We start from the raw sequence: 12,025 nt of genomic DNA on the forward strand, positions 1-12,025 counted from the left end.
GCAATGCAGCTGTGGTTGCAGAAACAGGGCAAGGGGGAGACAGCAGCCAGTAAAAATGACCAAACATTGAACACAAGACCACAGCAGCTCAAAAAACATTCTCATTTGTTCACCTATCTTCTTATGAAACTTATTAGTTTAATTACATGATTAAGGCTAAGGATACATTTCAGCACAACTTCAAATAGGTCTACCACTTAAATGATCAGCAAATCAATTTTCTAAAGGATCTGCTAATAGTGTTTATATAATACTGAGGGAAGAACAACTCTTGAGCAAATGCAATCAAATTGATCTCGGTGGAGCCTTCATTATGCTTGCTCATAAATGCCCATTCTGTGAATGTACCAGGCGGTTTATACTTAGATGATGATATGATGTGAACTATTTAGTCAGAACCCTTAATGCAATAAAATAATAATGAAACAGAAGATTGACTAAACAGTCAAACACTTGAAAGACTGAGTCAGAGCACGAAGATGGTTGGCATTTAAATGCATTCAAAAATCAAATGTCATTCTATTAAAAAAAAAAAAATTAAAAAATGGTGTTTGTATCAACAATGCCTGTCACTCGTGCAGCATCTGTTACCAGAGAATTGCAAGGACTAGAGCTTATTAATTCTTACCATTCTACTGTAGATTTAATTTTTTAAACTTTGGTTCCTCCAGTGTTGTGCTTATCTTAGACTTACAGCTGTATTTTTAAAATTTTATACATTTTTAAAAATATATATCTATCTCTGATAGCTAGAATATAACATGACCCACAAAAGTGTAGAAATACAAAAGGACCCAAAACTAAACCAAAGGTTTTTCATTATCTATTGCATTGGTGAGGAGTTGAGAGCAGTATGCTATGGGACAGCTCAATAAAGGCACTATTTCTTCATCTCCCTTATGTTCTGCTTCATGTTCTTACATTCTCAAAACTGGAGCTGCAAGTTCAGCAGTCCTGCAGCATCTTGCTGAGAAAACCTACTTCCATTGTAAATGCTTTGTGATTTTTCAGTGCCTTCTAATGTAACTTTTCACAATAACATTTCTAAAATAAATCTTTGCTTTATATAGTAATACTTTTTCAATGGGAAGTGGAGAAAAATATAAAGACTCTTGTCGTGCCTTCACAAAGTGTACTGATGTTCCCTTGAATTTTCCTGGGCACACAATGTAACATTGAGCAAGAGGCAGATGCTGCACCCCAGCAGAAAAGTTTTGTACGCAAACTGGGGGGTTAGGATGTACATGCTTCAAGGTGAAAAACTGGCTGTATCATCAGACTGAAAGGGTCACTGGTTTGAAGTCTGACCGATGCCCACTTAGAAGTGGAGTTCCTCAGGTATCAATCCTGTAGCAAGTCTTGTTTGATATCTTTGTCAATGACTTGGAAGATGAGACAGATGGGGCCAGTTTGCAGATGACATCAGATTGGGGAGATCAGCTGACATACTGGAGGGCACAGCTGCCATTAAGAGCAGCCTGGACAAGCTGGAGGAACCAGCCAGCATGAGGCTCATGATGGTCAACCAAGCCAAGGGCAAAATCCTGCACTTGGGATAGACTGGGTTGCCTGGGAGCAACCCAGCAGAAAAGGACCTGGTCATTCTGGTGGACAACAGAAGTTTGGAGCACGTGACATACAAGGAGAGACTAAGGGAAGTAGGTTTGCCTAAGGCAGGATCTAATTGCTGTGTTCTGTTTCTGAGGTGGGTTAGACAGAAGTCAGCACAGCGCTTTTCTCAGAGGCATGCGCCAAGAGGGCAAGAAACAAAAGTCAGAAGTTGCATCCAGAGAAATTCCAACCACATGTAAGAAACCAAATGTTGACAGTGACAGGAATAAAGTACTGAGACAGGTTCCCAGAGAGGCTGTGGACTCTCCACTCATGGAGAGTTCGTAAATCATCCGGACAAGGCCCTGAGCAGTCTGGCCTAATTTCGAAATCAGGCCCACCTTGAAGAAGAGATTTGGCTAGACAAATTCCTAGGTCACTTCCAATTTAAATGATTCTATGAACCTTTTATTATTTCTTTTTACAGGAACTGGATATTTCTAAAGTTATAATTATTATCAAGGAACACAAGAACCATTGTCAACAAACATCTCTCTTGCTCTCTGCGCAGCATCATAATCACAAATTCATCTTTTGGATGGGAATTTCCAACTGTGAAACAACAGCAGCTGATCTAGCAAATCTAGTAGTATTTGACATTCTTCTGCCTTTACCTCATCAGCTGACTCTGTCCTGTGACTTTAGGTGACTTTCTATTTGCAGAGTAGAAATAATAGTAATTCTTATATCTTTCATATAGGAGACTTTGGTTCCACAGAAAGTGGAGGAGTTTTCCAAGCCACCAGCCTCCAGAAGGGTAAGTCCCTCAGTATGCCCAGCTCATGAGTTGAGACCTAGTTCCATTGCTTGGTAGAGTTACCTCCAGCTGTCAGCAGCAACACTGGTTATAAATGAACCGCCTGTCAGAGGCACTGAGGAAGAGGAACAGGTCAAAGAGAGGTCTAGTGTCTGTAAGAAGAAGATTCTTATTCTCTGCTGAGCTTCTTCCTCATTCTGAAAAAATATTTTGATACAAGGATATTTATGTTGGGGTTGGGGGAAACAACTAAGCCAAAGGTCTGAGGGCTGAATTCAATATTTTAAGTGTGATCTAATGTAATATATGGTGTCTAAAACAAATATACATAACAAGAGCTATAACTTCATGCCTCAGACTCAATTGAGAGTTGTACTCAACAGTCTAATAAAATATGACAGCTGTATTGCCATTGCCTTGCTTATTAACGAGCATAGCCATTTAAAAAAAAAAAAAAAAAAACAAAAAAAACAACTAGAAATACATTATTTACCAATTTGGATATAAAATCCATTTAGTAAGTACATTTTCCAACTAATCTTAAGACCAAGAAAAAAAACAAAAAAACAAATCAGATATGTGACGATCAAATAATGTTTAAATAGTTCTCTGCCCATTTTTGCAGAAGGCATAAGATTCCACAGACTAATTCATTTTACACATGTAATGGAGTCACTGTGACTTGTGAAGCATCTGGAATTACAGCCAGTGGCAACCAGTCACAATGTAAAACCTTTTCCAAATAAATCTCATCATGACAGTTCAAGCATACACAGAGATCCAATTTAATCTTTCCACAGCATTAAAGCCTGTAGTAAAGCCCGAACACTTCCATGATTTTTTTTTTTTTAATTATTATTTAAGCATGACAAGGTAACTAAACTGAAATATACTTATTTTCCAACATTTTCTCCACAGCCTGTGCTGCCTGGCTTAATATCTGTCTGTCAGCATTAATGTGACAAACTTCTGAAAGAAAAGTTGTAAGGGAACTGTCAAGCTACGTTATAGCCAGACCAATCTGGTTGTGCTCTGTCTTTAAAAAGAGTGGAAATCTCAGACTCATTCCTGAAGCTGTCATGACTATGAAACCTTCAGGGACAATGTGTTTAGCCACTTATAGAAGAAATAATATCTTCAAGAAATATGTATAACATACAGCAACAGCATTTGTGCTCCTGTTCATCAAACCTTAATGTGATTTTATTTTTAATCACATAATTATCCAATATTCTCAGAGAACTGAATTAATTACTTATTAAAGGACAGCACTGAACTTCAACAACTGAAAGAAAATTCAAGCTTGACCACAAGTCTGTAAGGAAATTACTTCCTTTTTAAGACAGGCTCTAAAGCATTGTAAATAGGTTAAATTGAGTTGACTGGCAGCCTTCAGAGGTTCAAGTGATCTCATGGATCTCTTCATTGGTTTCAGGTATGGCAGCTAGCTCTTCTCCCAACCAAAGCTTCAGAAACAACAAGACATTGAAACACAGAGAACATTGATAGACTAGCAACCAGTTTGTGACCAAAGCGCTTTCCTCAACTGAATTTGCTATCCACCCAAGCTTTAAGTGATTCTTCTGTGTACTTTTTACCTATCTTTAAAACGAAGGTTGTACAAATCATCAAAAATTAGGCTAGGAATTTTATGAGGAGCACTGAGTGAGACAGACACCGAAAACTCACCAAATTCCATGTACACAGATCTTGAAGAGCTTTGAATTTTGTTCCTAAACTACTGCAACTTGAGTACTAATAAAATGCAGTCCACATCACCAGGACAGTGCAGTGACAAGTAACAGAAGTGGCAACATCGTATATGTACACAGCACCTCCTGTCAGAAAGCAAAGGCATTTAAGGGATATATGTTAAATAAAATGACATAAAGTACTTCGAGTTCAATTCTATTACCCACACTTAGTGAATGAGAAAACAAGGCATAGATAATTCAAGCTGTCTGCTAAACACAACACACAAAGCCAACAGCAGAAACAGCACAGAAGGGCTTCCTTCCCTGGTGTTCGCAAAAATGGATGCTTTAATTTAAAACTAAAACTCCATCTTAGCCTATACTACTCTGTTCAATCACTACTTCCCACTGGTTTTGAGTACCTGTGAACTTGTAACTGTTAAGTCAGGCCAAAGTAAGTAGTAAATAGTTTATCAGGATTCATACTATCCACAAATTTCAAAAGAAAACTAAGAAAAAAAAAAAAACGTATAAAACATTAAAAATTTTCAATGTTCTGCTACTTCATTCGTCTTACAGTTGGTTCAAGTAACTGTCACCAACTTCAGTGCACACAACTCTTGCCATTCCAGAGAGGTGTTCCCAGAGTCATTTGAATTCATAATTATATCAGAATACTCCAAAAGCCCAGCAAATTTAGTACAATTTCTCAGGCAGGCACTATTATTTCTTTCCACTGGCATGATATTCCTAAAACTTTCTGACAATGTTTAAGTACTATTGGTTACAAAGCAATCACACACATTCAAAGATATGCCAGTACGAGTTAAAAAGAGACGGTCAGCCACAGAAATTCTTCTTTTAAAGAGTAATGTTCTTGGTATTTGTGAATTGTTTTAGTGTGGCACTATAAAATGGAACATTTTGCAAAGTTCTTTTCTTAAAATAAAAAAAAAAAATAAATCTCAAAGCAGATGATTTCATAGTAAAACATTAAAAAATGGAAGGACACAGATTACCCAAAACTAATGTATTTGCAGTGAGGTGGGACTTCACACAAGCACGTCACATTTTACGTGATGACAAATAAACCACAATTTGGTCACCTTCGGTCAACTTCACTTCATACACAACCTACCTGAAATCTGAGGAGCTACACTAGAACTGAGTGTGGTTTGTCAAAGCTTGGCATATCTCAGTTAAATGTTAACAGGAAGCTAAATCTTGGTTCAAGATAGTATAGGAATGGAGTAAAACTGATTAGTAGAAAGCTGTTTACAGAGAAGAAAAAGCATTGAAAACAGCAAAACAAAGTGTTCATCAATGAGAAGACCATATACTTTGTTCTTGAATTTACAACTTGATTAGATAATGATATAAAATTATGTAGTTAGCAGACCAAGTTCTGCTGTTAGTTGTATCACTCAATCGCTCCCAAAACACGCTCAGCTGCATTAGTGCAGATGAGAGGACACCTTGGCCAAAACACGCATAAATGATACCTCAGCCAGGGCAGCAGAGAGCCAGCATAACTGCATTTCTGCAACAACACGCACATACAGAATATACTCAAATTGACTGTACCCAGGTATCTCTGTGTATTACTTTTCCGCCCTCACAAAACATTCACTCGAAGTTCACTCCACATTTTGAGGCTCACTAACTTCACTTGAAGACAGTCTCCTTTAGCTGATATACATTTGGTTAATATGGCTCCAAACACAACCAACTTTACAAAACCATATACTTAAGAGTATTCAAACTCAGGGAAAAGTTTCAGATCTCAGATGGAAAAGCTGTCATGAATTTTGAAAGGACTCATTCATACTGTTATATAAAGTTTAATCTGAACACCACGAGAGTTGTTAGAAGCAGCCTATATAATTCTATAATGGGAATGTAAGGTTTTATTAAATTCCAGAGGCTGGTTAGAAGAAACCAAGCAGAAAGGTCACCATACTCTACCAAATTCTCTAGTACTTTTCCACAACAGTGGCATGAAAGCATCCACTTCTACATGAAGTTTCTAATACTGTGTCATTACAGGTATAAGTAATGAGGGCATTGTACAACCCAAATGCTTAAAAAATTCCCATACCACAGAGACTGGTATTGGTACTGTATAGTACATAGAGAATTCATTTTTTCAGCCCTTTTCTTTCATTTAAGATGTATGAGTGGAAATCCAGCAATAAATAAATCTTGTGCGTAGTTTAAATAAATGTTGCTGATAGCGTCTAATTTTTTGTTGTTGTTTTTTTATCATGACAGTCACCACTGGCAACCTACTTAAGAACATCACTCAGTGGTAGGAAAAAATTATTACATGTTCCAGATGTCTGAAGGAGTTTGTGTTTTGTTTACAATTCCTGTAAAATATTCTGACCAGCTTCATTCTGTCCACCCCCAAAGACTACAGAGCACAGGAACGTATAGAGAGCCTTTAACTTCTTAGAGGAAAGTCATCAGAAAAGCAAGTTTCAAAAAATAAAAAACTTCTTTTTGCCCCCTTCTTTTGTTTTGGTTTCACAGTTTTATTGAGTCTATTAAATCAATATTAATTAAAATTGTAATTCATCTGACTTCCCAACAGGAAGAAAATGAGATTTTATTTGATCCGCTGCTAATTAATTTCAGATAACTGCCCAAACCTGAGCCAGCTTCAGGTATAAAGTTCGAATGCTACAATCTTTTCTTGTCCTTTAAAATAATTTACAAAATATAAATTATCATTCACTTGTGGAACCTCAGAAATATTTCAAAGTGATGGGATGCTCAGATTAATCAACAACTTATTCCTTGTAACCAAATGTGTTAGTTGTTTTCTGAAAAAAAAAAAACAAAAAAAAACAAAAAAAAACCAACCACACTTCAAAAGCATTTTAACAGGAAAATATAATTATTAAAATCCTCCACTGCCCTTATGAGAGCCTATTTAGAATATATTTACAGTGGAAGACAAATCAGGTCACAGAGAAGGAATAGGAGTTTTGTTTCTTGGGAAAATTGTAACAATGAGATGTTTAAGGTAGAAGAAACTTCTATGACTCAATACATAAGCTATGTGTCAGACTACATTTTAGAAAAAAATAAAACAAAAATATTATAACAGCTCATACAAAGGATAATAAAAATCCTTGTGTTCTATATATGTGGGTAATGAGTACACATAAAAGTTTATTCTTGCAGGGTGTTAAGTTATCTTTCTATGACCTTCACAAACTATATATTTTAACAGAATTATTACCTATATATAAGAAAAGGTGGTACCAAATCTTGCTCTATTACAGCAGAACAGCATTTCCAGACATTTTCAATTTCAATCCCTCAGCAATTTTTCAACAGATGTAAGAAACAAACACCATAAACTTAATCCTATTGACAAAACGTTTCCTTTCCTATTTGCCTCTTACAGAGCTCTAGAACTAATGGATTGCTCTCCGTGAGTTTACAGACTGAAAGTTGAAAAATATTTCACTAAATTTGCATTAATTACACTGATTTATGGAAGAATAATTTGCCAGATTTGCTAGAAGTACTGTATGTCTTCAGACAACAACTTCAGTTCAGGAAACAGACAACATGATAACAGGCTTCAAATATATTTAAAAAATCATTAAAAATGTGATAGTGATGAAAAAAAACCTGTTTAATTCGTAGCAAGAGATTCAGAGTAGCATACACTTTTAACTCTAAATCATTTGAGGAAGCTGTGGAATTGTGACTTTTGGGGACGTAAAGGTTTGGGGAAGAGGAGGGAAGAACACATGAATAATCATCCTAACTTTACTACTCCTATTTTCAGAGAACAAGAGTGGCGTAATGGACTGCCAGAGACCCTTTTCAGCCTTGCAGTACTTGAAATCACTACAATACTCAGCATTACCATTACCATCACACTTTTGTGGTTTCATTTATGCGAAAAAACTCATAACTGTACCATTAAGAGTTCAAAATAATTTGATTTCAAAGAATTCTCACAACAGAGCGATCAGTTTCATACTTCTAATATGCTTATATGTGACTAAGCTAGAAGTTTTACTCTCATTTAAATAAAAATAAATTCGGTATCTCCATTCTTTGTTAGTCACAGGAGGGGCTTTTTTATCTTACTCCATCAGATATCTGCAGAGGCATTCATGAGACTTGCTCTATTTTTCAACTTCTCCTGTTCCATCCTGACTGTTTATGGCATGAAGATCTTTGTGTAGCACATGCATAGAGTAAATAACTCCAAAATGTGTAATCATCTAAAAGAATCGCAATATCACTGCTGCAGAAATAAACACCTTCTTGTGTAAGTTAGATGCTTACACCCCCCACAGTCACCCAGCATACAGTAAGAGGTGAGCACCACCATTTTCAAGTGAAATTAATGAAGGTGGACTCCAATATCTAGTTCATGCATCAGAAGGATGAGGAAGTTTCACGTTCAAATATGACTTGTAAAAAAGTTATTAACAGTCATTATTGAAGGGAAAACAACCCAACTGCTTCATCAGCTATGGGGTGGTTTTGCCCCTCACAAGGCTCTATTCTCAGCCAAGACAAACAGCTGTTCTTACCTGGCAGATCTCACGTTTTAGCACAGTCAGTTCTAGAGCCATAAGAACCTTCTGACCCAGGCAAAGCCAACTCGCCGGCAGGTTGCATTCACGCTCAAGGCTGGGGCAGCATCCGGCTGCGCTTCCCAGAGCACGGACGGTCGGGTGCATTTTCACAAGCTACCACAGCAGCACGGCCAGCAGTGTCTACGCTTGTAAAAACTTAGCAAATAACACACCCCAGGCAGAGGTGCGGGCGGCGGAAGCGTCCACTCCCGCCAAAGGCCGCCGGCAGCGGGGGCTTCGCCTCGGCCCCCCGGGCAACGCCAGCCCGCCCTGGCGCCCCTCTGCCCTCATGACACGACCCCCGCCCGCCTCACCCCCCCAAAGATCGTGTGTCTCCCCCAGGGCTGGAGCCGTTTACAATTGTCCTCACCGGCGGCGGAGGGGCCGGGATACTCACATGCCAGATGGCGAAGAAGATGAGGGCGGCGCAAAGAACCAGCGACAGCATGTAGCAGAAGGCGGCGAAGGTGAAGGCCATGGCTGGGAGAGCCCCCCGTCACTGCCTGGGGGGTCCCAGCGGGCGACAGGGGAGAACAGCGACCCCCGAAATGCACGCGGGGCGAGCGACGAAGCGACCGGGCCACACACACAGCCACAGCGCCGGCAGGGAGCGGGGACGGACGGACGGACGCCGCGCCCCTCACAGCCGCTCCCGCCGCTCAGCCAAACCCGTCCCGACCCCCGCAGCACCGGCAGCGCCTGGTGCTCCCGGCTCGGCCCCTCTGCTGTCCCCTCCCCGCTGAGGCGCGGCGGTGGGCGGCCCCGCCGGCAGGGCGCCCCCGAGGGGCGGGTCCCCTCCGCGGGGGTGTCTGGCGGTGGTCCTGTCACGACAGCCTGAGAGGAACGAGCGTGGGCTGAGGCCAAATCGGTTCAGTAACAAAATTACTCAGAAATTTGCCAGTGGTCATCTGTGAAAAGTCAAGACTTCATGGTACAAGAGATCGTGATTCCACCAAAGCCAAGTCCAGTACAAGCTTCGTTTTTTAATGTTTACGATATATTTTTGTTTAAAATTATGCTATATTGTCTTCAACACAAGATGCACTTTTATCCTGAGGAAATAGTGCTGATTTGAATCAAGAGTCAAGGACAGCAACTAATAAACTAATCAGGAATAAACTGATGGATTGTAACCTTTTACAATCAAGCTGCTCCAGACGGTACATGCGATTTGATGCTTTAATTAAAAAGAACAGAACACGGCAAATTGTAATGAGCTTTGCTGTCATACAGGGATGCGGTAAATGCATCATAATTCTCTGACCTTTTAATTCTTTTGTACCTGAAATCCTGCAGAGTGTATGCTTGTGAAAGTAAATGGTGTATTCATAATCGGACATTTTGAAAAGAGCTGTAAATGAGGTAAAGGAGAAGACCTTGGAGATTTTTTTTTGCCACAGTTACTTTAATATCTGGATATATAATACCTGTGTTAAGATTCAACACAGAAAAACTGATGCTTCCAAGAAAAACAAAATAAAACACCTCTTTCTGGAGCATTTACATGTACACACAGACACACGCATCTATCTATAAAAATAAAAATATACTGTAGATGTCATAAAAGATGGAAGTGGAAACAATCATTAAATCTCAGTTTAGGACTACACTCTGAGGTAAATATTGACCTGTTTCTCACTTTCATCTTCATCTACATTCCAGCTATGTATTTGCAACTCTTCTGTGAATACACAGGTAAAATATTTGTATCTCGTTTTGCAAGGAGTCAGTTTCACAGCCCAGCACTTCCAAGATCGCACCATGTTTCCTGAGGTTGATTTTTAAAAATACATTGACCGTTAGCCATATTTCTAGTAATTAACCTTTCCTAGTGGCTGATTAATTACAAAGTTTCTGACATACAGTGAAAGGAAAATTTATCAGGAGGCATTTAGGACATTTTTGTCCTACTGACTTCTTGTTACATTATACCATGAAGACACCTTAAGTATTGTGAAATATTTAAGTGATGGAGAGTGGTGAGAAGATTTACCCTTCACTCAGTACATCACTGAGATTTGTCTCAGTAATCACTAAAAAGTATTCCTGGTCTCCATCTCATTACAAACTCTTTACAGCTCTCTGTGCCACAAGGACCTCACAGCAAGGTGTCGTTCCTTTGTCATTTCTGGATGAGACTCCTGCAAACCAGGGCATCTGAGGCAAAAGGTGAAAATAATATGGATGTACCTGACCCTTTTCTCATCGATTTAAGACACTATGAGCACAGCAGGAACATCAGCCTGTCTATTAGTTCACCATCCACTTCTAAGGTCTTGGTCCTAACCTTCAAATAAACTGATGGGTCTGATTGTAGCTGCATGAGAAATTACAGTCCATCACCCAGATGTGCTCCTTTGAAATAACGTATATCAAAGGCCAGAGGGTATGGGAGTGGAGGATGCAGCATTATCAACTGAAGGGATCTGGAACAGCCACATCAGAGAAATACAGAGCATAACCACTTTTAGAAAACAACTGTTACTTTCAAAACTGCTATTTTAACACTTCTTTTCTCAAAATAAACAAAATTACATCCACCCATTAAGACACACCTGGGTTTCTTTTCTGTTATGAGGAAGAAAGAAATGGTCCAGAAGTTCTGCAGCAGCCCTCTAGGGAATGCGCTAATCCTTGCTCTCAGGTGTTCAGCAGCTTGTTTTAACAGCCACAGCCTCAGATTTAGCACCTTGTCTTTCATTCTGCTGCCTCCAAAATTTCACAAATGCTCATGTTTCCTCCAGGTCGTGTATCCCCAAGCCATTCCCAGAAGGTACTGCTGTTCTCACCCTGCGGCACACATCTGTAACCCAGGAATGCAACAGCAAAAATTGTTCAGAATGCTGAAGTGTGGAGATGAATTTCAGACCAAGTAGAAAGTCAGTGAGAAACAGAAAGTAAATTCATGTCTAGACTGATTTAAATAAATAAATAAATAAATAAAAATCTGTATTCACTCACCTTTAACCAGAGGCTATTTCTTTTAAATGTATTTGTTGATGGGTCACGCAAGGTACTTCAAGCTTAACAATACTTCCTAGCACAAGTTTTTACATGAACTGGTTTTGTAGATCGTATCCCACAACACACGCAAGCAGATCATGACAGTGTGTTCATAAAACCAGTGGAGAAAGGGTTTTTATGAAAGACTGTGTAAGGGTGCTTGCTTTACTTGAGCAGACTAAGTTTTGGAATTCTACATTTATCAATGAAACATACTTTTTGTGATTTGGATTTTTTGTTTGTAAACAGAATGTATTTGTCATTACCATCCATATTTGTTGGAGAATATGATTGCAGATTCCTGAAGGAATTACAGAATATAATCTGATCCAAATTTCATACAGAGTCAT

General features: G+C 39.0%; 1 protein-coding gene across 1 annotated transcript in view; it reads right to left on the minus strand.

Moving 5' to 3' along the window:
- CNIH3 (cornichon family AMPA receptor auxiliary protein 3) overlaps nucleotides 1–9,421 on the minus strand; it is a 53,101-nt gene extending 43,680 nt beyond the window's left edge. Inside the window, exon 1 of the mRNA XM_065834937.2 lies at nucleotides 9,070–9,421. Coding sequence (XP_065691009.1) covers nucleotides 9,070–9,150 — 81 coding nt within the window. The 5' untranslated portion in view covers nucleotides 9,151–9,421. The remainder of the gene's footprint in view (nucleotides 1–9,069) is intronic.
- Between the last annotated feature and the right edge of the window lie 2,604 nt (nucleotides 9,422–12,025).

Source organism: Patagioenas fasciata, chromosome 3 (assembly GCF_037038585.1).
Source record: "Patagioenas fasciata isolate bPatFas1 chromosome 3, bPatFas1.hap1, whole genome shotgun sequence".
In the NCBI taxonomy this organism is placed as follows: Eukaryota; Metazoa; Chordata; class Aves; order Columbiformes; family Columbidae; genus Patagioenas; species Patagioenas fasciata.